The following is a 25,376-nucleotide window of genomic DNA, read 5'->3' on the forward strand; positions in this document are numbered from 1 at the left end:
TGTCATTCCCCTCACACCCTGCTGTCATTCCCCTCACAGCCTGCTGTCACTCACCTCACACCCTGCTATCACTCCCCTCACAGCCTGCTGTCACTCCCCTCACAGCCTGCTATCACTTCCCTCACAGCCGGCTGTCACTCCCCTCACAGCCCACTCCCCTCACAGCCTGCTGTCACTCCCCTCACAGCCTGCTATCACTCCCCTCACACCCTGCTATCACTCCCCTCACACCCTGCTGTCACTCCCCTCACACCCTGCTGTCACTCCCCTCACAGCCCACTCCCCTCACACCCTGCTGTCACTCCCCTCACACCCTGCTGTCACTCCCCTCACAGCCCACTCCCCTCACACACTGCTGTCACTCCCCTCACACCCTGCTATCACTCCCCTCACAGCCGGCTGTCACTCCCCTCACAGCCCACTCCCCTCACAGCCTGCTGTCACTCCCCTCACACCCTGCTGTCACTCCCCTCACACCCTGCTGTCATTCCCCTCACAGCCTGCTGTCACTCTCCTCACAGCCTGCTCACTCACCTCACACCCTGCTGTCACTCACCTCACACCCTGCTGTCACTCCCCTCACAGCCTGCTGTCACTCCCCTCACACCCTGCTGTCATTCCCCTCACAGCCTGCTTCACTCCCCTCGCAGCCTGCTGTGCTGTCACTCCCCTCACAGCCAACTCCCCTCACACCCTGCTGTCACTCCCCTCACACCCTGCTATCACTCCCCTCACACCCTGCTATCACTCCCCTCACAGCCTATCACTCCCCTCACAGCCTATCACTCCCCTCACAGCCTGCTGTCAGTCCCCTCACAGCCTGCTATCACTCCCCTCACAGCCTGCTGTCACTCCCCTCACAGCTGGCTGTCACTCCCCTCACAGCCTGCTGTCACTCCCCTCACAGCCTGCTGTCACTCCCCTCACAGCCTGCTGTCACTCCCCTCACAGCATGCTGTGCTGTCACTCCCCTCACAGCCTGCTTCACTCCCCTCACAGCCTGCTGTCACTCCCCTCACAGCCTGCTGTCACTCCCCTCACAGCCTGCTATCACTCCCCTCACAGCCTGCTGTCACTCCCCTCACAGCCGGCTGTCACTCCCCTCACAGCCTGCTGTCACTCCCCTCACACCCTGCTATCACTCCCCTCACAGCCTGCTGTGCTGTCACTCCCCTCACAGCCCACTCCCCTCACAGCCTGCTTCACTCCCCTCACAGCCTGCTGTCACTCCCTCACACCCTGCTATCACTCCCCTCACAGCCTGCTATCACTCCCCTCACAGCCTGCTGTCACTCCCCTCACAGCCTTCTATCACTCACCTCACAGCCGGCTGTCACTCCCCTCACAGCCGGCTGTCACTCCCCTCACAGCCTGCTGTCACTCCCCTCACAGCCTGCTGTGCTGTCACTCCCCTCACAGCCCACTCCCCTCACAGCCTGCTGTCACTCCCCTCACAGCCTATCACTCCCCTCACAGCCTGCTATCACTCCCCTCACACCCTGCTGTCACTGCCTGCTATCACTCCCCTCACACCCTGCTATCACTCCCCTCACAGCCTGCTATCACTCCCCTCACAGCCTGCTGTCACTCCCCTCACAGCCTGCTGTGCTGTCACTCCCCTCACAGCCCACTCCCCTCACAGCCTGCTGTCACTCCCCTCACACCCTGCTGTCATTCCCCTCACAGCCTGCTGTCACTCACCTCACACCCTGCTGTCACTCCCCTCACACCCTGCTGTCACTCCCCTCACACCCTGCTGTCACTCCCCTCACAGCCTGCTGTCACTCCCCTCACAGCCTGCTGTCACTCCCCTCACACCCTGCTGTCACTCCCCTCACAGCCTGCTGTCACTCCCCTCACAGCCTGCTGTCACTCCCCTCACAGCCTGCTGTCACTCCCCTCACAGCCTGCTGTCACTCCCCTCACACCCTGCTGTCACTCCCCTCACAGCCTGCTGTCACTCCCCTCACAGCCTGCTGTCACTCCCCTCGCAGCCTGCTATCACTCCCCTCGCAGCCTGCTATCACTCCCCTCACAGCCTGCTATCACTCCCCTCACAGCCTGCTATCACTCCCCTCACAGCCTGCTGTCACTCCCCTCACACCCTGCTGTCACTCCCCTCACACCCTGCTGTCACTCCCCTCACACCCTGCTATCACTCCCCTCACACCCTGCTGTCACTCCCCTCACAGCCCACTCCCCTCACACCCTGCTGTCACTCCCCTCACACCCTGCTGTCACTCCCCTCACAGCCCACTCCCCTCACACCCTGCCATCACTCCCCTCACACCCTGCTATCACTCCCCTCACACCCTGCCATCACTCCCCTCACACCCTGCTATCACTCCCCTCACACCCTGCTGTCACTCCCCTCACACCCTGCTGTCACTCCCCTCACACCCTGCTGTCACTCCCCTCACAGCCCACTCCCCTCACACCCTGCCATCACTCCCCTCACACCCTGCTATCACTCCCCTCACACCCTGCTGTCACTCCCAGCAGTGCGGCGCTGCTCCTGTTCTGTGAGCGCTCTTTCTTTTTCCCGCGCTGAATCCTGCGTTCGCTTTCTCTGTTTTGTACCTTGCAGGCCGCCGTCCTGACACCGCGGGATCGTTGAACGTGCTGCCGCTGAGTGATAGTGCACAGTGTGTAGTGACTGAGCCATGGACGCTGCCAGCGATGAGCGTCCTGCTCCCTCCGAGGATGATCTGCTGGAAATGATGATGGAGAGAAGTTTTACAGACTTGGACGAGAAGCCCCCAGACAGGTAGCTGCTTTACAGTGGGATCCTGTTACAGTGGGGCTGATCAGTGGGGTCTGACTGCTGGGCTTGGCACCCATGGGCAGAGCAGGTGCTCTTACCTATTAGTCTGGGGCCGCAGTGCACATCACCCACCAGCGCCACACTCGCCCTTTTCTGTCAGCCCCATAGATGATGAATGGGGCAGTGTTCACACAGCGGGCACCGCCTTCTCCTGTCTGCCCGACATGAGGTCCCTGTTCTGCTGATTGATGACGGTCACAGCAGTCGGACCCCACTGATCACCTCTCCAGGGGAACGGGGATAACATCTTCCTAACAGGACACTCCGTTAGCTTAAAGGGGTTGTCCAGTGGAAATAAGTTAACATGTTAAGTAGGTCCAACTGCCGGGGTCAGCACCTTAAGGCCACCCGCCTGCGGTGGCCAGCACGGCGTGGGGGTCCGCCTGCGGTGGCCAGCACGGCGTGGGGGTCCGCCTGCGGTGGCCAGCACGGCGTGGGGGTCCGCCTGCGGTGGCCAGCACGGCGTGGGGGTCCGCCTGCGGTGGCCAGCACGGCGTGGGGGTCCGCCTGCGGTGGCCAGCACAGATAGGCAGGACAGAGCACTTTTATCCTCATTAGTATGGAGTACAGTTCACATGCTTGACCAACGCTCCATTCATTCTCGACGGTCATGTCCATAAACTATGAGCAGGGTCAGAAAACTTAGGTAATATCACAGTATACAGGCGTGAGAATGGACCTGCACCCCATTACTGGACTCTGGTGTCAGTAAGGTGAGGAGAGGGATGCATAATCCAGACCTGGTGCCCAGAGCTTATGCTTGGCCTGCAGTCCTCACAGTTCCACCCTCTCGCCAAGTCTCCGGGACATCTTCAGTATGATCAGATGATGCCTTCCATCTCCAGAGGGTCAGCACATTCACAGCTCAGGCTGCACCCCCGGACCACCTCCACAATAGTCACTGGTACAAAAGCCGCTCGGTGCGGCAACAACTTACTATTCCTTGCTGTCTTTTTTTTTTTTTTAGGCCTCCTAAGAAGGTAATGCCCAGAACTAAACTGTGCCGAGGTCTGTACAATAGATACTGTGTCCTGGATGTGAGGGAGGTGTACTCACCTACGGAGGAGAAACATCTCGCCATCACCGCTCACCAGGATGGAGGAGACGCAGAACTCTGCATTCTGAAGGACGACTGGTATCTATGATAATCAGCTTTTCTGGCTTTATCCTATTCTGCATTATTACATGGCAATGTACTGTCTGATTTTAACTCGTAGCCAAAGTGAGTTTTGTAGTGAAACAGCCCATTCAATACAACCTTAAAGCGTTGGCTGCCATCAGGTATTGTGCTGGTCTTGTGGTCCCTGACGGTCTCAGAGTAAGGTCCCACTGTGTGGTCAAAAGTCTCGTCTGGCTGTGGAGTAAGTGAATACACACATTGTGGTGACACTGAAGTGTTACTTGTATATTCATTTGCCTATGTGACCCCCTTTCCCCAGAGACCACTGCTGGCTCCGGCGGTGATATCGGTATTTATGGCACATGAATACTTCAGCCAGTAATAAGCCACAGTGGCCATGTTTGGGCTTGGCACATCATTACTGAACTGAATGTCGCCTGTCTGGGGACCACAGCATCGTCGGTGCAGCAATTAAAAATGGGAGTAATGGTTTAAATGCCTCTTTATGACACAAGTCAAAAAATGGCGAAAGAATATGTTTAGTATTTCTGTAATTCGCGCATTTAGGGCACGAATCATAAGGGTGTTTTTGCCAGAATTCTGGTGTAAAATATTGAAAAATGTTGTGACTTTTGGTGTTTTTACATCAGTCCCAGCCATCTTTCACTTAACTAGGTCAAGATGCGGTGTGTCAAAGCTTGCGCTACAAATTCTGCAAAATAGACACTGCTTTAGCGTTGCAAATTATGCCAGAGGCGCATGCATGTTTTTAGGTGCGGTTTTCATTAAAAGGTGTTCTCCTCTTAATGAACATCTTAGTCCAGTGCTGTCTTCACTAGGACAAGACAAGCTTACAAAACACCAGTGTTGATGCATCAGGTCTGGAGTGTGTTGTTAACACCTCCATATAATGTTTTATGGGTACGGGTATACCGATGTACATGGTTGATTCATCTTTTAAAAAAAAAAAAAAAAAATATTCGTCTGCATGTTATCGGGTCCCCTTCCAGTCCTGATTCCCATCTGGTGTTATGGCCACGTCTATATGATTTCGGCAGACCTGATCCATATGTTCTACTGTCTGATGAGCCGCTATCAGAGGTTTCTGGGAGCAGTCTGACTCCCTACTGAAAGGGAGATTGGGGAATTGACTGTCACCCAAATTGCTTATCTTCACCAACACTAACGCTCTGCTACTGACTTGCATGAGTGAAGTATATATGAGTCTACTACCCCTGCTAACTGCGTCACCATCTTCTCCAGGTTTGGTCTCATACAAACAATACTTCTTCCTCCATAGGGTTGGACTTGAAGTGAAGCCAGGAGATATTATTCACCTGGAGGGTAACATGACGCCTCCAAATACATGGACCATAGACAGAGATTCCGGATATGTCATTTTATTTCCTGACCTTCTCATTTCTGGTACCAGTATAGCAAACGGTATTCGATGCTTACGGAGATCGGTTCTAAGTGAGAAGTTCAAGGTTTGTTTCTTTATCATAGATATGTAATTTCGATTACTTTTTTTTTACATCAACAGACACAATTTTCAGTTAGTTAATGTATTTTATAAATATCTATATTTACACACAAAGCACTTTTGCACAAGAGGATGTCGTCATGAGGTGACGCTGTGGTCACCTACCACAGTTTCTTTCTTTGCCACCCTCTGTATATGTGTCCTGAATCCATTGCTCTGATAGAAGCTGTGAGAGAAGTAACTGAGACGCTGGCATTTTGCCTCTGTCCTTGCCGGCTGCAGTGTCTAACTGGGAAAGAAGAAGTCATCGGGGATGTTGATAGAAGCAGTTAGTGACACCAGCGCCGCTCCAGAGCTTCTATTGCTATCCTCTAACAAATTGTCATCCGGGAGCGGTGAAGGAAGCAGGGTGAGTGACACCAGCGCTGCCTTACAGCTTTGAATCGTCTTGGGGGGGCACTGGTGTCATTCACTGCTTCTATCATCACCCCCTGTTGAAGTTTCCTTTTACAGTTAGAAGCTGTGACTGGCAGGGACAGAAACTGAGTGCGAGCACCTTGATCACTTCTACCACGGTTTCGCTCAGTGCCATGGTACCAGGAAATTTTCAGAAAGTGGCAATAAAAAAAATCTGTGGCAAGTGACTGCAGCGCTCATCCCTGATGACATCCTGCTCCAGGAGGGGTGATTGATGCTGAGAAGCGAGTGCAGCCCCAGCCTGCTGTGAAGTCCTGTTTAACACTCCCCTCAAACTAAGCGTCACAGGAGGTGAAGTATAGGTACAATGTTGCTATATAGGGAGAATGTTCAGGAATTAGATAATAAAGAAAATTTACGAAAGTGCTTAGGATGTGAAAAACCTAAAATGGCCTTTATAAATATCGGACCATTCTCTTTAAAGGAAGTATGTCACTTGATTTGAGGCCCCTGAGGCTGTGTTTGCTCACCTCATTTACCGCATGCAATGGTACAGACCGGCTTGTCTCAATGTTGCTGCAAACTCATACAGTTATTAGTGGCTGCAAGTGGGTATAGCACCGCCATCTCATTAGGCTATAAACCGGGGGATTATAAGGATGTTATTGTAGAAAATTATTCATTTTTTTTTTTTTTCTAAAACCTAATACTCTACCGATTGTTTTTAGGTTTGTGATAAAGGGTCAAGGCAAATGTTGATTGGTACTATGCTACATGACGTTTTCCAAAAGGCAACAGCATGTGGGTTTGGTGAGGATGTTTTGCAGGACCTCGCTCTCCAGACTGTCTATGGGCCAAAATATCTGAAAGAAATGTAAGTAATCGAATGCCTCAGTTATTGGAGAATATTGTAATATTACATAAGGCAATGCTTATTTAAGCTTTTTTTGTCAATAAATTCTACAATTGTGTATTAGTGGACTTGTAGTAAAGGGTGAGCTGAAAGGCTCGCTTTAGCAGCATAGATACATTTTGGGTTCTAGTCTGGTTTCCATAATGTCCCTGAATTGTCAGTTTAGGAGCAGGTACAGCACGGGCCGCACTGATGTAGTCTGCTTCACCATTGCAGCTACCAACACAAACCTGGCTATAGTCTCTGTGCCCTTCCTGCTCCGTCACTGCTTATGTCAGCCATAAATATTAGGCTTGTAATATGCCTGGGTGCTCAATGGACCCAATTTATCAAAACTGTAAAACTGACCTCCATCCACCTATCCTGTATGACATCAGCACTTAAAAAAAAAAAAAAAAAAAAACACAAATCCCTAACATGGGATTTATTTGAAGCTAATCTCTGTCCAAAGAATACATTTCATAATACCAGCAAAGGATTTATTAAATCTCATCTGTTCTGCTGGGATGTAGGTACATCTTGTGTGATCTTGACCCCTTTAATATTAAGGTCAATTTGTTGCTTCCTAATTTTTTTTTTTTTTTTTTAATAAATACTAGTGTTGTCATTTTCTTCCAGGTATCAATTAAACTTAAATCAAGCTGACATTTTGCAAGAAATTGAAGAATATCTTCCATCATTTCAAAAATGGACGACCGACTATTTGGCATCTGTCATTCAAACCAATTGTCCACCTGGCCGGTAAGACCACTCATGATATTTCCACAAACGGTTGTTATGTTCTTTCTGTATTCGCTTCCTGACATCCATGTATAACAGAAGCCATGACCGATCTGTCATATAACCGAAACCATGGACTTATAATGGGGTTTGTCAATGTTTTTGATGTTTTAATGGCAAAGCTAGAATTGGCCGTAGCCCAGAATGTACTGGCTCTGTATTATGGTACATCCATACGGGAACTTTCCCTCTGCAGAGAAAAAAATACCAAGTGGTTTGCATTTTGTGGCAGATTTCATGCTTTTTATTGCAAGGATGAAATTTGCAGGGAAAACTGATCCCACTGTGAATGTCAAATTTGCCGATTTTTGCTACAAAACTTGCAGGGATTTTATAAAACACTGTGAGGTGTTGTGACACATTTTGTTAAAGCACATCACTTTTTATATAGATTATATGAAAATGTAAAATCATGTAAAAAAAAAAAAAAAATCCATCGCCCTGTCTGTCAGCAGAGGGAAAATGCCAGCGTCTGCAGAGCGAGGCATAGATTGGTGTTTCACATTCTCCTTGTCTTTCTTTACTAGACCATCAGCTAAAAGCATTACAGATACAAGAGATGTCCAGGTGTCGGAATTTCTGGATATTGAGGAAAATGTCTGGTCCCCTAGATTCGGCCTGAAGGGAAAAATTGATGTCACGGCCAAAGTGAAAATACACCAGAAATCCAAACTAATTAAAACTATGCCGCTCGAGCTCAAGACTGGTAAAGAGTCAAACTCCATAGAACACAGGAGTCAGGTAAGTGAGCGAAATTAGGCAACTGGTCCCCCACGGTTTTCAACTCTTCTGCATATCCTGATGTGTTGGCAGAGAAAACATTGTTTTCTGTGTTTTTTTTTCTTTGATTTTTACATTTGTTTATGGAGCACCCCCAGACACAGGGCCACAGGTTACTCGGTAACGGTCCTTTCTGTCTCAGTTCTGGGGTTGCCACGGTGGCTGGACCCGGTCCGTGACCCTGCAAAGGGGCATCCAATAAAAGGTGATAGGAGTCTGTCAAGGTTTCGTGACGCCACCTGTGGTGTTCGGTCAGGATGACCGACGCTGCTTGGGGCCCGCTGGGGTGATGGAATGGCAGCTAGATGGTATACCTTCCCACAGGTGAAGTATGTCCCCAGGGCTTCCCAGTGATGTAGATGGCGATGGTGTGAGGTGCAGACAATAACGAGGACACAAGGTTGCAGTCTCTTTACCTCTTTACTGAAGACTTCAGGATGCGCAATCCAGAGCACAGTTAACAGGGCTGTCCAAGACCGGCCGGTCCGATGGCACATCCAGAGTTCCCTTTGCAGGTGGAAATCGTTGCCTACCACTAGCGCCTGTGTGTTGTAGTGCTACACTGCTGAGCATTCGGTATAGTCCTCACAACTTCTGTTCTAGTTCGTTCGTTCGTTCTTTCTTTCTATTTCGTTCCAGATGTTACTAGTTTCTCGTCCCCCAGGTATGTTATGGCTAGGACGCACCCGTATGACGGGAAGGCTCAGAGCTCTTCCGGGACACTAGAGACGCCCCCCCTCTCCACGCGTTGCCCCCTATGTCTTCGTAGGAAATTTAAGGTAGACAGCCAACCTATAATTAACTGTCCTGCGGAGTTCGAAGTAAGGCCTAGAGTCAGTTACTTCCTCGGTGTTCTGGCCATGGGCTACACGCCTCAGTAGGATGTTGCCGTTCTCGGGGCATGACTCTTACTGGTTCTCCTTGTGCTTGATCTCGTTTCTCACTGTTCCACAATATCCTTCGCTTCGTGTCTCCTTCTTAGGATACCGCCGCGGGGTGTGCAGTCGCGGTTCCGTAACGTTCTGTTCTGTTCACTAGGTACCTGCCAGGTTCCCACGCCTGACAGGCACCCCCCTGAATCTTCTCCCTGCAACACCCCCTGCCACGGGATGTTGCCTGAATCCAACCCAGTCAGCTTCTGACTAACTTCCTATCCAACCCCTAGTTTTACCAGTGTGAGGAGTGGCCCAATAAATAAAGCCTTTTTCTCCCCCTAGTGGCCGGAGTGTGAAGTGTAATGTGTGCTGGTGATACCTGGTCAGTAGAATTCCTTCAGTGCCATCAGACGTACCATCACTCCCCTTAGCGGCAGAGTGTCATACTGCAACGACCAGATCTCTGGGGCGCTGCATTTATGTTGCTTATTTTTCCCCACTTATTAATATGGGTGAAATGTGCTGCAAAAACGCTGCAAGGAATCTCATTTACTTTGTTGGTACTGGTAAAGAAATCCTTCAGCACTACCGGAACTATCACAAGCCTTGAGAGATGGGGCGTCAAAGTAAAGTGGTGTGATTTAGTATCAAAGACGTTGTCCGGTTTTAGAGTGCCTGCAAACTCGCAGTTTATGTGACTACAGACTAGTGAATCCTCATGTTGCTCGCACCATGCTCTGGGAGCTGGCGGTCATGTGGCCTCAAGTGTGAGATCTGCATATTTCCGGCCACATTCCGACTAGACTATCTGGCATCGCTCAGTACACTTGCATTCATCAAGGCCAGTTACAGTCTAGTCGGAATGTGACTGGAAATATGCAAATGTAACACTTGTGGTCACATGACCACTCGCTGTCAGCAATGGAGAATCCTCAGAAAGCAGAGCACAGTGCACGCTGTGAGGATTCGTAAGTGTGTAGTCACGTAGCGTGCCTGCAGTCTTGTAGTTGAATACCGGACAACCCCATTAATTGATTTCTCATTTATTTTCTGATGCACTGCTTTGTCTTCCAGGTTATTTTATATACTTTGCTAAGTCAGGAAAGGAGGGAGGATCCTGAAGCAGGCTTACTTTTATATCTGAAGACTGGAAATATGTACACTGTGCCTGCAAATCGTATGGACAAAAGAGGTTTGTGTTATACAAGATGTCATGTAGCTTGTTAGTTATTTGTATTGGTCAGGGCTACAGAATATCGCATTATTGGTATGTGTCTTCTGATTTCAGCTTTCCTAAGCTCAGTCACATTCCAATATACAGTCCGAAATAGGAAATTAGGTGGGGGCATAAAAGAAGTATACAAGCTATACATACTACTATTACAGGAGACTGCATTATGTTACTCTGGAAGGTCACATCCTACACATCATCAGTCATTGGCTAGTGTCATAGGTCTTATTATTCATTAAGATACACGTAGAATATTCCATTACCACTGATTGTACCTGATTTAAAGACACAAAAGCACACTGCGAGGTCAAAAATACTCTGTTGTAAAAAAGTCACAGTAAATAAGCAACTGCTAGTCAAAAAATGAAAAAAATACAGGGTATTTAGTTAATACATTTTTTTGCAAAAAAAATGTATATTAAGCTGCTCCACCAATCGTCAAGGTATACCCATAATAGAGCATTCCTATCTAATGTATATAATCCCTATCTGATGTATTAAAAACCTGATCATCTGTATAGTACCTGTATAAGCAGGGTTCAGAGAGAAAATATCCATGTGGACATGCAGGATGGAACAGCTTCAATGCAAATGACCCACAGAGGAGTGGTGAACTCCCCAGTCTTGTAGAAACAAGAGAACAACTATAGAACCAAAACACATGGGTTACTTGCACAGTGAACAAGTCAGTAGAAACCTGTTCACACCACCAAGAAACTTGAAGACACAAAAGCGCACAGCGAGGTCAAAAACACTCTGTTGTAAAAAAGTCACAGTAAATAAGCAAGTGCTAGTCAAAAAATGAAAAAAATACAGGGTATTTAGTTAATAATTCTTTTTGCAAAAGAAATTATCAGCCAAATCCTTTCAGCAATCGCCCGATGAACAAGCAAAGCGCTAATTCATTAGGTGGTTGCATTGTTTATGCCACCATAAAAATATTTGTCGGCAGCTCATTAAACGCGATTTGCTGCCGATAACACAATGATGTTTTGCAACCGAATCATTGTAGTGACAATTGATCTATTCCTTTTGTTTTCATCAGGCAGTAAAAGGGGGGGGGGGGATGGAGGGGAAATCGTTGTTGCATATAGTCGATAGCTTTTGCTATATCAGCAGGGAGGCGTTAAAGGGCTGTAATTAGTCGTCCTCCTACTCTACACCACTAGGAGGCAGTATGTAAACGAAGGGGAACACGAACTTCACAAATTGTATACTGTTTTATTGGTTCGTACACTAGGGTGCTTATCCTAAATTATTATAATTAATTTTTTTTCTTGTACACCACTGATTATATTCATAAGTTGCAACAATGCCATTGTAGGGGTCATTGATGGCTCTGCAGGCTGTCTAGTGCTAGATACAAAAAATGACACACTCGTGGCAGAAGGAAATGTGTACCTTAAAAGGGGGAAATGGAGCAAGTTGTTGCATGTTAGAACTGTACACGGAATAATATGCAGCTGTTTGATAGAACATCATGAATATTGTCTTCCACCCCGGAGTCTACTGTATTCTTTCTAATTATTACATTTAGCCTATGTGCACACATGAGGATTTTCTGCAGAATTTTCCTGAACAAACCCGGACTTTTTCTGCAGGAAATCCGCATGCTTTTTTGCGCGTTTTTTTCCCGGAGCTTCCCAATGCATTAAATAGCAGGAAAAACACGCAAAATTAATGAACATGCTGCGTTTTTTACCGTGATGCTTTTTTTTTGCGGAAAAAAACGCATCATGTGCACAAAAATTGCAGAATGCATTATAATTTATGGGATGCGTTTTTTATGCGTTTTTATCGCGTTTTTACAGCGAAATACCTAAACATCCTGAACGTGTGCACACAGCCTAAGTGTACAATGTAACGCCGGTTTGAGATCACCGCAAACCTTTACTTACTCTTGGAAGCATTCTTATAAGATATAGTAATGTTTCTATACATAGCGAGCATACTTGGACAATTTTTGCTTTCTCAGTTGTCATCTGTATGCAATCGTGTTTTTTTTTTTTTTTAGTTTTTTTTTACAGAATCAGTTGTTAATTACAGGACAATTTACACTTTCCTATGTTACATTGCAATTTTATATCAGTAAAAAAAAAAAACGAAAACGGATGCTATTGCACTCGGGATCCTTTTTTTTTTTTTTCCCAGCTGATCCATAGACTTGAGTAGATGAAACTCATCCGACACATTGAGGAAACTGGTGCATGCTGCAAAATTTTCAAATTTTTTTTTTAATTATTATTTTTTTCCATTTTTTTTTTTTTTTTTTACATGTAGATTCGATCCATGAAATAAAAAAAAAATTAAGTGTTCGTCTGCACTGCCTAATTGAATAATGTTGGCCATAATTGCTGTCTTTTTATTTATTGTTTTTCACTTGTGTGAACCTATCCTTTACAAATTTGAGATTTTTTTTACCCTGCTGTAAAATATGTAGTATAGCACCTTGGGGATGTGTACATACATAATTATATGACTTCTTTACGTCATTGGACTGGTTACACATTTTGACTAGGATTCATATTTTCTGAATGTCTCTTTTTCAGAATTATTGAAAATAAGGAACGAGCTGTCATTTTATTTGACAAATTTGGTGCATAAATCTGACAATGGAGCCAAAGAAACAAAGCTTTCCTCTCTCCCATCACTAATTGCTGACAGACAAGCTTGTAAATATTGTTCTCAAGTTCGGAACTGCGCTCTTTACAGCAGGTATTGGGTGGACTCTTCATTAATGATGCTATAAGCTCAGGATTAGGCCGGGATCACACATGCGAGAAACACGTCCGTGTCTCGCATGTGAAATCCAAGCTCTGGCATCGGCACTCCAGAGCGGAGCGTGTGGCTCCATGTGTTGCTATGCGGCCGCACACTCCGCTCCACAGTGCCGGCGCCAGAGCTTGGATTTCACATGCGAGACACGGACGTGTTTCTCGCATGTGTGATCCCGGCCTTATACACATAACATGGCCTAGAAGGACACCCATGATTGTCAGGGTTGAGCTGCACAATTTGGCACTAAATTAAATCAGGCTATTTGTTTGCATACAGCTTTATACAAGTTTAGTCATTTCCATAAACATTTCTAACCAAAATGGCGTGTAATTCTGTGGAATGAATATTTTCTCTGCAATGCCAATTTAGAAGTAAATGGAATTTATTAGAGAAAAGATTATACTTGTCAATGGTATACTGATCAGCCCAATAGGCCCTGCATTTTGTTGGGAGGGGGTTCTCTTGGTCTTCTAGAAAGGACATATCCCCTAGTAAAACCATGGAGGTCACTATTGATTAGCGTGATCTCTGATCCCCAGAGTTTAGGTGCTTTCATATTGTGTTCTGGCACCCGTTCAGTGGCCCTGTTGGGGCTTACGTCCGAACCCCCCTTCAAAACGGGATTCAGACATATGCGCCGACAGGGCCATAGACTATAATGGTGCCGAGTGAATGCATGACTGAGCCAGAACCATACGACAGAGGTACCGCTCCGATCTGTTTAACATTTGAGATGCCGTCCTGTGCCTACCATGTTAGTACACCCAGCCTGTGTATTGTAGGTAATCAAGTGGTTGCCGGTTCAAGTGCCATAAGAAAATTAATGAAAATGTTCAAAAGAATGTTTCAGATGTCTTTTAAAAAAAAAGTGTGGATTTCCAAAAATGTTTAAAGTTAACCTGTCACCAGTTTTGGCCAATTTGAGTTACAGCCTTCACCTTTCAGGGCTGATATACAGCATTCTATAATGCTGTATATCTGCCTCCAACCGGACCTGTAAGAGAAGAAAAATAACTTTTATTATACTCACCTGCGGGGTTGACCAGTACAAGGGGAGTTGCTCTTCTTGGTCCGGTGCCTCCCATCTTCTTACGATCCACGTCCTCCTGCTTGCTTCACGTGGATGACGCGTCGCTGCATTATCCTCAGTCTCCTCGGCACAGCACTCCTGTGCAGGCATACTTCTCTGACCTGTTGAGGGCAGAGCAAAGTACTGCAGTGCGCAGGTGCTGGAAAAGGGCAAAGAGCCCCGACACCTGCGTACTGCAGGACTTTGCTCTGCCTTCAACAGGTCAGAGAAGTATGCCTGTGCAGAATCGCTAGGCCGAGGAGACTGTGTGGATGATACAGCGACGCGTCATCTACATGAAGCAAGCAGGAGGATGGGGATCGTAAGAAGATGGGAGGCGCCGGACCAAGAAGAGCGACAAGCATCGGACCGGACCGCACCACAGGTGAGTATAATAAGTTATTTCTTTATCGCTTCATTGGGGGACACAGATAACCGTGGGTGTATGCTGCTGCTGCTAGGAGGCTGACACTATGCAAAAAAGGAAAAGAACAATAGCCCTTCCCCTGCAGTATACACTCACCGACAGGCACGGAGCACCTCAGTTTGTGCTTAGTGTCTGCAGGTGGGGGACCTGGATCTCCCAAATCCGCAGCTAATCATTTTTTTGTTTTCACAGGTTTGTTGTGTTTTACTAATTATTTATTTTGTTTTTCAGATTCAACTTCTAGGGAATCAGGGTGTTAATTCACTCTGCCTTCCCATTATTAGCGGCTGAGCGAGCTGTGTGGTGTCACCCACATCGCAACACTCAGGCCTGCTGGCAGGACATTTCTCCCCTGTGCCTTCATTGGTGCCTCAGGGTGAGTTTGGTGGCTGGTCCTTGCCGAATTTCCTCCTCACCCCTCTCCTCGGAGAGGGCTGAGAGGGAGACGGTAGTCACCAGCGGTGACCTCCCCTTCCTTTTTCTCTAAGGGGGTTGATGCTGTCTCCTAGAAGAGGGTTCTTCTCCCAGCGTCCCTGCCTTCCCTTGGGCCCCTGGACGACCCTCATACAGCGCTGAAGATCAAGGTAATGAAGATATATCGGGGGGGAAGGGGAATGTTGTTTGTATTACACGCTGGCTCCCTTCCCTCCCCTGGACCTGTCAGCGCTGCCCTGCCATCTATTCCATGCGTTGTCCATTCAGCGCCGCGGCTCCCCTTTTTTTACTTTCACTTTACCTCAGTTCGGGCCGATTGGCCACACCTCCTAATCGCCTGCGCTTTCTTGGCGCCCAGTGATATTTTAATACAGCTCACACGCCCCCTTCTGCCGCTGGACCTATCAGGGGTTTCTCTCTTCCTCTTCCATCATTTGCTGTGCGCTTAACCACTCCCCCCTTCCCCACGAGGTCTCTATTCCTCCTCCATCTTGGATTCTGCTTCCTATCCGCACTCTACTCCACTCGGGGGGCACAGATACCGGCTCAGCTGCAGCTCTTTCCTTCCTGTATGGTAGGCTTTCATCCGTACCCTAGCAACCCTCCCTTGCAGTATATCATACTCCGGAGGCAGCGCTGCAGTAGTTTAGACTTACACAGGCAGCGCTTTCCAACCATTTTTTCTTTATCGCCTCTCATTGGGGGACACATGAACCATGGGTGTATGCTGCTGCCACTAGGAGGCTGACACTATGCAAATAAAAAAGTTAGCTCCTCCTCTGCAGTGTACACCCACCGACTGGTTAGTGAGGTGGACACGGGTCTTTCATTAGACCCTTATCTACCTCAATGTGCGTCGTTTCTTTTCAGGTTTTCCGGAAGGGATACAGGGTGAACAGTCACACCTGTATTCCCACAAGGCGGACTATGAGTACGGCGTGTACTGCTACCCCGTATCCTCATAGATCCCTCTCCAGGACCAAGATCCTAGCACACAAGTGCGCTCAGAAGTCCGGTCCTGGCTCCGTCCCTCACCCACTCGCCCGCCAGAGCCTGTCGGTTGGAGGAGACGAGGACGTCCATCACCAGCTCCACGGACGTCTAATACCTTCTTAAGGTTAGCACCGGACGGCGTGGGATGTTAGGTGAGTATCTTTCCCTGTCAGTCTCTCCTTGGGGGGTCTCTGCGGAGTCTCTACAGCGGGGGTCATGTGGGCAGCATCTTTGCCTTGTGCGGCGCCTTACAGGCAGCCGCATTGCTATTTCTGCACTTCTTTTACTGCGGCCGCACTTCTTTTACTGCGGCCGCACTTCTTTTACTGCGGCCGCACTTCTTTTACTGCGGCCGCACTTCTTTTACTGCGGCCGCACTTCTTTTACTGCGGCCGCACTTCTTTTACTGCGGCCGCACTTCTTTTACTGCGGCCGCACCTTTTCTGACGCGGACCTCCGCAGCAGCCTGGGCGACATCCTTTGCGCGGCGGTCCTGCGCTGCTTCCTCCACGGCGGCCACACTTTTACAGGCAGTCACACTGCCTTGCCTGCGGCCGCATCCTGGCTCTCTGCGGCGCGGCCCCCCTACAGGCAGCCGCGCCGTTTTTCCTGGAGGCCGTACCTTCAGAGCGGACTCGCGGTCCTCTACAGCGGCCGCCGGCTTCCAATGTGGGCCCCGGTTTTTCCTGGGGCCTACTTCTGGCGACCGCCTTGTGGCTGCCGCGCTTCTCAGGCCGGGCAGCGCCTGCACCGCGGTTTGTCTCCGGCGGTCACCGGCTTCTAATTTAGGCCACGGCTTTTCCCGGGGCCTACTTCCGGTGCTGCGCTCCGCCCACTTCCTTTTCATCGGGCGGGATTCTCCCGCCTGACAAACTGTGCCCTGCACTCCCCACCCACCGGCGCCATCTTGGCTGGCTCCGCCCGTTCCTCCACGCCGCTGCTGGACTCTCAGGGCAGGAGTTTCTGCATCGTGCCCCGCACCTTCACCAGAGAACTCCGCAGAGCGCTTTTTCTGGGGGCACAGCACACCATCTGCGCCGGAGATCCATCGCATCTTCCTCCCGGCCTGCAGCAACCTGGTATCCATTTTTTTTTTTTTGTCTGCCGTGAGTAGCTCTGCACTGCAGACTGACACCCCCCTCTGCCCCACTGTCCCCTAACCCGCTGGCATTTTCTACAGGGACCTCTTCAAAATGTCTAACTCTAAAGGGGGCCGCTCTCGTCCTCCTATTTCTTCCTCTTCTGCCTTAGTCAAGTACTTTGCATGTTCGTCCTGTAACAGCAAACTTCCCTCAGGTCAGTCCTCTCCGCTCTGTCAGGCCTGCAGCAACCCGATTGTTCCCACCGCCCAGGATCCTCCGGCCGATCCGCCCGAGAGTTATACCCCCATCCCAGGCTGGGCTTCCTCTCTGTCACAATCGGTGGCCGATCTAACTCTGGTGTCTCAAACTTTGGTGTCCGTGCTGGATCAGTTACCCCTGCAGACCCCTGCAGTAGCCAGGGGGTCGCAGGAAGCTCCGTCCGAGCCCTCCATTGCAAGCCGCAAAAGGTCCAGACAGGAACGCCGGTCTGAGTCCTCATCTCGGCACTCGGTCGTCCTCTGCGGTCGGCGTCCTCCCGATCCTCCTCCCCTGAGTCAGGCAAGGCGTTCTCTGATGCGCCTTTGGAGGATGTTTCGGAGCTGGATTTGAACCAAATCGCTACCATGAGGGATATGGTTCAGAATCTCATTGAAGCGATAAATCTAACCTGTGGCATCAAGGAGTCCTCTACGGAACCCGCAGATCAGGCGGTTTCGTTTAGACGGGCTAAACCACCTTCCAAGTTTTTCGCTCCTCACCCGGAATTCGAGGAGATTATGACCAGAGAGAGAGAACCCGACCAGACGCTTTCAGAGAGGAAAGCGACTTGGCGTTTTATATCCCTTTTCTCCGGAGCTCACCGCTAATTGGACTGCTTCTCCTTCGGTGGATCCTCCAGTTTCTAGACTGTCCACCAACACGGTCCTCCCACTGTCCGGCAGAGCATCTCTGAAGGATTCTAACGATAGTCATAGAATCTTTCGCGAAGTCAGCCTTTGAAGCGGCCTCAGCTAGTCTTTTCCCGGCCTTTGCTTCCACTTGGGTTTCAAAATCCATATCCAAATGGGCCAAACAGCTCCGTCAGGGCATTTTGGACGGGGTTCCTTCCGGATAGCTGGCGAAACTTGCCAACCAGATTTCTCACGTGGGTGAATATCTGGTCTCCGCCTCCCTGGATGCCGCGTCTTGTGTGGATCAGGCGTCAAGCAACGCGGTTGCCATCCGCCGGACCGTTTGGCTTAAGGCCTGGCAGGCGGATTTGTCCTCTAAAAAGTCCCTTACCAGCCTGCCTTTTCAGGGGTCTCGTCTTTTTGGTTCTAAGCTAGACCAAATCATTAAGGACTCTACAGGGGGCACAAGCTTCCTTCTTCCCCAGGCCAAGCCTCATCGCCCTCCTCCTAGACGTCAATTTCGGTCTTTTCGGCCTTTTCGTCGCTTCGCGGCATCAAACTCCTTCTCCCAGCAGCAACAGAGGCCACAGGCACGTCAAGAGAAGAAGACGGTATCCTTTAGGCCCACTCCTTCCTGGCGTCCTCGCTACTCCCAGGGTAGATCCTCCAGGTCCAGGACTGGAAGAACCACCTCGGCTTGACTCTCGACTAGTCGACAGCCCACCTCCCTGGCTGAGCGGCCGTCTCCTCTTCTTCAGGGACGTCTGGATCTCCTCAGTAGAGGACGCATGGGTCAGGGAAGTTGTATCCTCGGGATACAAGATAGAGTTCGTTTCACGACCCCTGGATCGTTTTTTCGAATCCCGACCTCCAAGAGATCCCGCTCTAGTTCCGGGTGTCTTCGCAGCCATCACTTCTCTCCTCAAAGTCGGGGTAATTGTTCCCGTCCCAGAAAAAGAACGGTTCACAGGTTTCTATTCAAACCTTTTTGTGGTCCCGAAAAAAGACGGCAGGGTGCGTCCCATTCTGGATCTCAAATTGCTGAACAGGAGAGTTCGTCTGAAGCACTTCAGGATGGAATCTCTTCATTCAGTAATTGCTTCCATGGAGGCTCAGGAATTTCTGTGTTCCATAGATATTCAGGACGCCTACCTCCATGTTCCGATATTCCCGGGACATCACAGATACCTGCGCTTTGCAGTGCTTCAGGAACATTTTCAGTTCGTCGCCCTGCCGTTCGGTCTTGCAGCCGCTCCAAGAGTTTTCACGAAGATCATGGCGGCGCTGATGGCCATCTTGAGGGTCAGAGGCCTGGTTCTGTTTCCATACCTCGACGACATCCTCATCAAGGCTCCGTCCTTTTCTCAGGCTCACGAAAGTCTGTCCATCGTTCTCGACACCCTAGCCCGTTTCGGGTGGCTGGTCAACCGGAAGAAGTCCTGCCTTATTCCCTCTCAGCGCATCGTCTTTCTGGGCATGCTCTTCGACACTCGTCAGACCACGGTCTTTCTTCCCGAAGACAAGAGATCCATCCTTCGTCGGGACATACGCGTGCTCCAGGGTCCTCGGTCTCCCTCCTTCCGATCGGCCATGAAGGTTTTGGGGAGGATGGTAGCAACATTGGAAGCAATTCCCTTCGCCAAAACAAAAAAACTAACACAAGACCTAAAACAATCAATTTTAATGTAATAATTAAAAAATAGCAATAATATCACAAAGACCAGTAGGAGAGATCCTGCGGGAAAAAAGGGTCTCTGGTATATATATATACAGTGGTGCAAAAAAGTATTTAGTCAGTCAGCAATAGTGCAAGTTCCACCACTTAAAAAGTTGAGAGGCGTCTGTAATTTACATCATAGGTAGACCTCAACTATGGGAGACAAACTGAGAAAAAAAAATCCAGAAAATCACATTGTATGTTTTTTTTATCATTTTTTTTTTTCATATTATGGTGGAAAATAAGTATTTGGTCAGAAACAAACAATCAAGATTTCTGGCTCTCACAGACCTGTAACTTCTTCTTTAAGAGTCTCCTCTTTCCTCCACTCATTACCTGTAGTAATGGCACCTGTTTAAACTTGTTACCAGTATAAAAAGACACCTGTGCACACCCTCAAACAGTCTGACTCCAAACTCCACTATGGTGAAGACCAAAGAGCTGTCAAAGGACACCAGAAACAAAATTGTAGCCCTGCACCAGGCTGGGAAGACTGAATCTGCAATAGCCAACCAGCTTGGAGTGAAGAAATCAACAGTGGGAGCAATAATTAGAAAATGGAAGACATACAAGACCACTGATAATCTCCCTCGATCTGGGGCTCCACGCAAAATCCCACCCCGTGGGGTCAGAATGATCACAAGAACGGTGAGCAAAAATCCCAGAACCACGCGGGGGGACCTAGTGAATGAACTGCAGAGAGCTGGGACCAATGTAACAAGGCCTACCATAAGTAACACACTACGCCACCATGGACTCAGATCCTGCAGTGCCAGACGTGTCCCACTGCTTAAGCCAGTACATGTCCGGGCCCGTCTGAAGTTTGCTAGAGAGCATTTGGATGATCCAGAGGAGTTTTGGGAGAATGTCCTATGGTCTGATGAAACAAAACAGGAACTGTTTGGTAGAAACACAACTTGTCGTGTTTGGAGGAAAAAGAATACTGAGTTGCATCCATCATACACCATACCTACTGTAAAGCATGGTCGTGGAAACATCATGCTTTGGGGCTGTTTCTCTGCAAAGGGGCCAGGACGACTGATCCGGGTACATGAAAGAATGAATGGGGCCATGTATCGTGAGATTTTGAGTGCAAACCTCCTTTCCTCAGCAAGGGCATTGAAGATGAAACGTGGCTGGGTCTTTCAACATGACAATGATCCAAAGCACACCGCCAGGGCAACGAAGGAGTGGCTTCGTAAGAAGCATTTCAAGGTCCTGGAGTGGCCTAGCCAGTCTCCAGATCTCAACCCTATAGAAAACCTTTGGAGGGAGTTGAAAGTCCGTGTTGCCAAGCGAAAAGCCAAAAACATCACTGCTCTAGAGGAGATCTGCATGGAGGAATGGGCCAACATACCAACAACAGTGTGTGGCAACCTTGTGAAGACTTACAGAAAACGTTTGACCTCTGTCATTGCCAACAAAGGATATATTACAAAGTATTGAGATGAAATTTTGTTTCTGACCAAATACTTATTTTCCACCATAATATGCAAATAAAATGATAAAAAAACAGACAATGTGATTTTCTGGATTTTTTTTTCTCAGTTTGTCTCCCATAGTTGAGGTCTACCTATGATGTAAATTACAGACGTCTCTCATCTTTTTAAGTGGTGGAACTTGCACTATTGCTGACTGACTAAATACTTTTTTGCCCCACTGTGTGTGTGTGTGTGTGTGTGTACAGTTAGGTCCATATATATTTGGACAGAGACAACATTTTTCTAATTTTGGTTATAGACATTACCACAATGAATTTTAAACAAAACAATTCAGATGCAGTTGAAGTTCAGACTTTCAGCTTTCATTTGAGGGTATTCACAATAAAATTGGATGACGGGTTTAGGAGTTTCAGCTCCTTAACATGTGCCACCCTGTTTTTAAAGGGCCCAAAAGTAATTGGACAATTGACTCCAAGGCTATTTCATGGACAGGTGTGGGCAATCCCTTTGTTATGTCATTCTCAATTAAGCAGATAAAAGGCCTGGAGTTGATTTGAGGTGTGGTGCTTACATTTGGAAGGTTTTGCTGTGAAGTAAACATGCAGTCAAAGGAGCTCTCCATGCAGGTGAAACAAGCCATCCTTAAGCTGCGAAAACAGAAAAAACCCATCCGAGAAATTGCTACAATATTAGGAGTGGCAAAATCTACAGTTTGGTACATCCTGAGAAAGAAAGAAAGCACTGGTGAACTCATCAATGCAAAAAGACCTGGGCGCCCACGGAAGACTACAGTGGTGGATGATAGCAGAATAATCTCCATAGTGAAGAGAAACCCCTTCACAACAGCCAACAAAGTGAACAACACTCTCCAGGAGGTCGGCGTATCAATATCTAAATCTACCATAAAGAGAAGACTGCATGAAAGTGAATACAGAGGGTTCACTGCACAGTGCAAGCCACTCATAAGCATCAAGAATAAAAAGGCTAGACTGGACTTTGCTAAAAAACATCTAAAAAAGCCTGCACAGTTCAGGAAGAACGTTCTTTGGACAGATGAAACCAAGATCAACCTCTACCAGAATGATAGGAAGAGAAAAGTATGGTGAAGGCTTGGTACAGCTCATGATCCAAAGCATACCACATCATCTGTAAAACACGGCAGAGGCAGTGTGATGGCTTGGGCATGCATGGCTGCCAGTGGCACTGGGTCACTAGTGTTTATTGATGATGTGACACAGGACAGAAGCAGCCGAATGAATTCTGAGGTATTCAGAGACATACTGTGTGCTCAGATCCAGCCAAATGGTGCCAAACTGATTGGTCGTCGTTTTATACTACAGATGGACAATGACCCAAAACATAAAACCAAAGCAACCCAGGAGTTTACTAAAGCAAAGAAGTGGAATATTCTTGAATGGCCAAGTCAGTCACCTGATCTCAACCCAATTGAGCATGCATTTCACTTGTTAAAGACTAAACTTCAGACAGAAAGTCCCACAAACAAACAGCAACTGAAAACCACCGCAGTGAAGGCCTGGCAGAGCATCAAAAAGGAGGAAACACAGCGTCTGGGGATGTCCATGAGTTCAAGACTTCAGGCAGTCATTGCCAACAAAGGGTTTTCAACCAAGTACTAAAAATGAACATTTTATTTAAAATTATTGAATTTGTCCAATTAATTTTGGTCCCTTTAAAAACAGGGTGGCACATGTTAAGGAGCTGAAACTCCTAAACTCTTCATCCAATTTTAATGTGGATACACTTAAATGAAAGCTGAAAGTCTGAACTTCAACTACACCTGAATTGTTTTGTTTAAAATTCATTGTGGTAATGTCTATAACCAAAATTAGAAAAATGTTGTCTCTGTCCAAATATATATGGACCTAACTGTGTGTATATATATATATATATATATGCCAGAAAAAATATAAAAATGCAAATGTACAGGAAAGGACTAGGGAAGATAGACGTGCCTATCCCTACAGAATTCCCTTCCTGGCAGCGGAGGTTGGCACCCTGGTATACGATGTGGCGCCCCCGCTCAACGTCGACTGACCCTAAAATCCCTAAAAGGAATCCCTCAAAAAAGCCACCACCAAAAATAACACCACAAAAAAGAAAAAAACAAGTGATATAAAATAACAGTGCTGCTAAATGCTGGCTTTAGATGCAAAAAATAGCTCAATTCAGCTGGTATACATGAGCTCTGGCGTATAGTGTGAGCTAGAGATAAACAAACAGTGCTATGAAAGGTAGAAAAAAGTTGTTGTTAAAGATATTTTACACTAAATACTCTTATAATCTGTAATGGTGGTACTATAGAGAGAAGAGACCAAAGGGATACCAACAGGGTCCCAAGTGTATTCCCATCGATATTCAGGATAAACAGAAGGGGGTCTCAGTCCCTATTATATGGTGTTGTCCTTAGAGAGCAAAATAGCTTGAATACAAGGCACCAAAAAATTAGAAAAATATCACTACCTCTGAAAGTATTGGTGTTGTTGCCGTACTTTCAAAGAAGACAGCTCATTTAGAACGCACCTCGTAGTACAATAACTCCTATCTGACTCAGATCAATCGTGCTGAGTGCTTAGATGAATATAGAAATAAGTGAGTTATAGGTACAGGTTAATAACCTAATGGCATCACCGCCAGACAAAAATATAAATATACAGAGGGGCGTCCTCGCCAGAGAAAAGAATAAGACATACTTGAGGGCATCAACGCCAGAAATATATGCACAGAGTGTCGGTAAGGTTCACACTCAAAGGCATCCCCGCCAGATAAAAAATGAAAAGTGTTTTTCAGATGAATACTTATATGGCATCCACGCCAGAGAAAAAAAGAAAAGGGAATGTCAAAATAGTGACCTAGTCAGAAAACCTAATGGCATCTCGCCAGAAAAAAAACAATGTTTCTTGCATATAGAGGCGCCCTTCACAGATATAACCTTGATCGGGGCACATAACCTCATAGCCAGGGCCGACACAGACCCCACACAATGATAGGTCAATAGTCAAGTGCTATTCACGTTGTGCCTAGTAGCCCATATCGTATCCATGTGGCATAATAATCAGGCGCCAGCCTAGCAGCACAGATGTATCCATCAAATACACTTATCTCAGAGAGACGCGTTTCGCCCCATAAGGAGGTCCAGAGGGGCTCATCAGGGGATTGCCGATCATGGGTAAAAAGCAGCGGACGATGAGAGCGCTGCACGCGGTCTAGATACAGCTTTTAAATTCAGTATATTGGTGCCAGTAGCCAGGTGTAATCTGCTGAGGAGGAGCAGACTTGCCTTGTCTAGGTTGTAGTTCTTGGTGTCAGCAGCGTACACCCATGGTTTCCTGTCTCTTCTAAAAACCTGTGTAAATTTGGTATAACTATACCTACACTAGCCCATAGAAAAAGTGCTAAAAGTACCGGTAATGAATATAAAGGGAAAAGAGATGGAAGAAAAATTGCTGATTTTCAAATGGGTTTTAATGTTTTTAGGAAGTTGTAAGGGTATGTGCACACGTCAGAATTTCTTGCAGAAATTTTCCTGACAAAAAACGGACATTTCTCTATCGCCTCTCATTGGGGGACACAGGAACCATGGGTGTATGCTGCTGCCACTAGGAGGCTGACACTATGCAAATAAAAAAGTTAGCTCCTCCTCTGCAGTATACACCCTACCGACAGGAAGTAGGATATTCAGTTTAGCTTAGTGTCAGTAGGAGGTGGACACGGGTCTTTCATTAGACCCTTATCTACCTCAATGTGCGTCGTTTCTTTTCAGGTTTCCGGAGGGATACAGGGTGAGCAGTCACACCTGTATTCCCACTATGCGGACTATGAGTATGGCGTGTACTGCCACCCCGTATCCTCATAGATCCCTCTCCAGGACCAAGAGCCTAGCACACAAGCGTGCTTAGAAGTCCGGTCCTGGCTCCGTCCCCCACCCACTCGCCTACCAGAGCCTGTCGGTTGGTGGAGACGAGGACGTCCATCTCCAGCTCCACGGACGTCTAATACTTTCCACGCTTTAAGGTTAGTACCGGACGGCGTGGTATTTTAGGTGAGTATTTTTTTTCCCCTAATCAGCTCTCCCACGGCGCCTTACAGGCAGCGGATTCCT

General features: G+C 47.7%; 1 protein-coding gene across 1 annotated transcript in view; it reads left to right on the forward strand.

Moving 5' to 3' along the window:
• Positions 1–2,504: 2,504 nt before the first annotated feature.
• DNA2 (DNA replication helicase/nuclease 2) overlaps positions 2,505–25,376 on the forward strand; it is a 69,572-nt gene continuing 46,700 nt past the window's right edge. The window contains exons 1-8 of the mRNA XM_069753438.1: positions 2,505–2,767; positions 3,792–3,959; positions 5,245–5,431; positions 6,573–6,718; positions 7,376–7,498; positions 8,065–8,278; positions 10,267–10,384; positions 12,973–13,138. Coding sequence (XP_069609539.1) covers positions 2,664–2,767; positions 3,792–3,959; positions 5,245–5,431; positions 6,573–6,718; positions 7,376–7,498; positions 8,065–8,278; positions 10,267–10,384; positions 12,973–13,138 — 1,226 coding nt within the window. The 5' untranslated portion in view covers positions 2,505–2,663. The remainder of the gene's footprint in view (positions 2,768–3,791; positions 3,960–5,244; positions 5,432–6,572; positions 6,719–7,375; positions 7,499–8,064; positions 8,279–10,266; positions 10,385–12,972; positions 13,139–25,376) is intronic.

Source organism: Ranitomeya imitator, chromosome 2 (genome assembly GCF_032444005.1).
Source record: "Ranitomeya imitator isolate aRanImi1 chromosome 2, aRanImi1.pri, whole genome shotgun sequence".
NCBI classification, from domain to species: domain Eukaryota; kingdom Metazoa; phylum Chordata; class Amphibia; order Anura; family Dendrobatidae; genus Ranitomeya; species Ranitomeya imitator.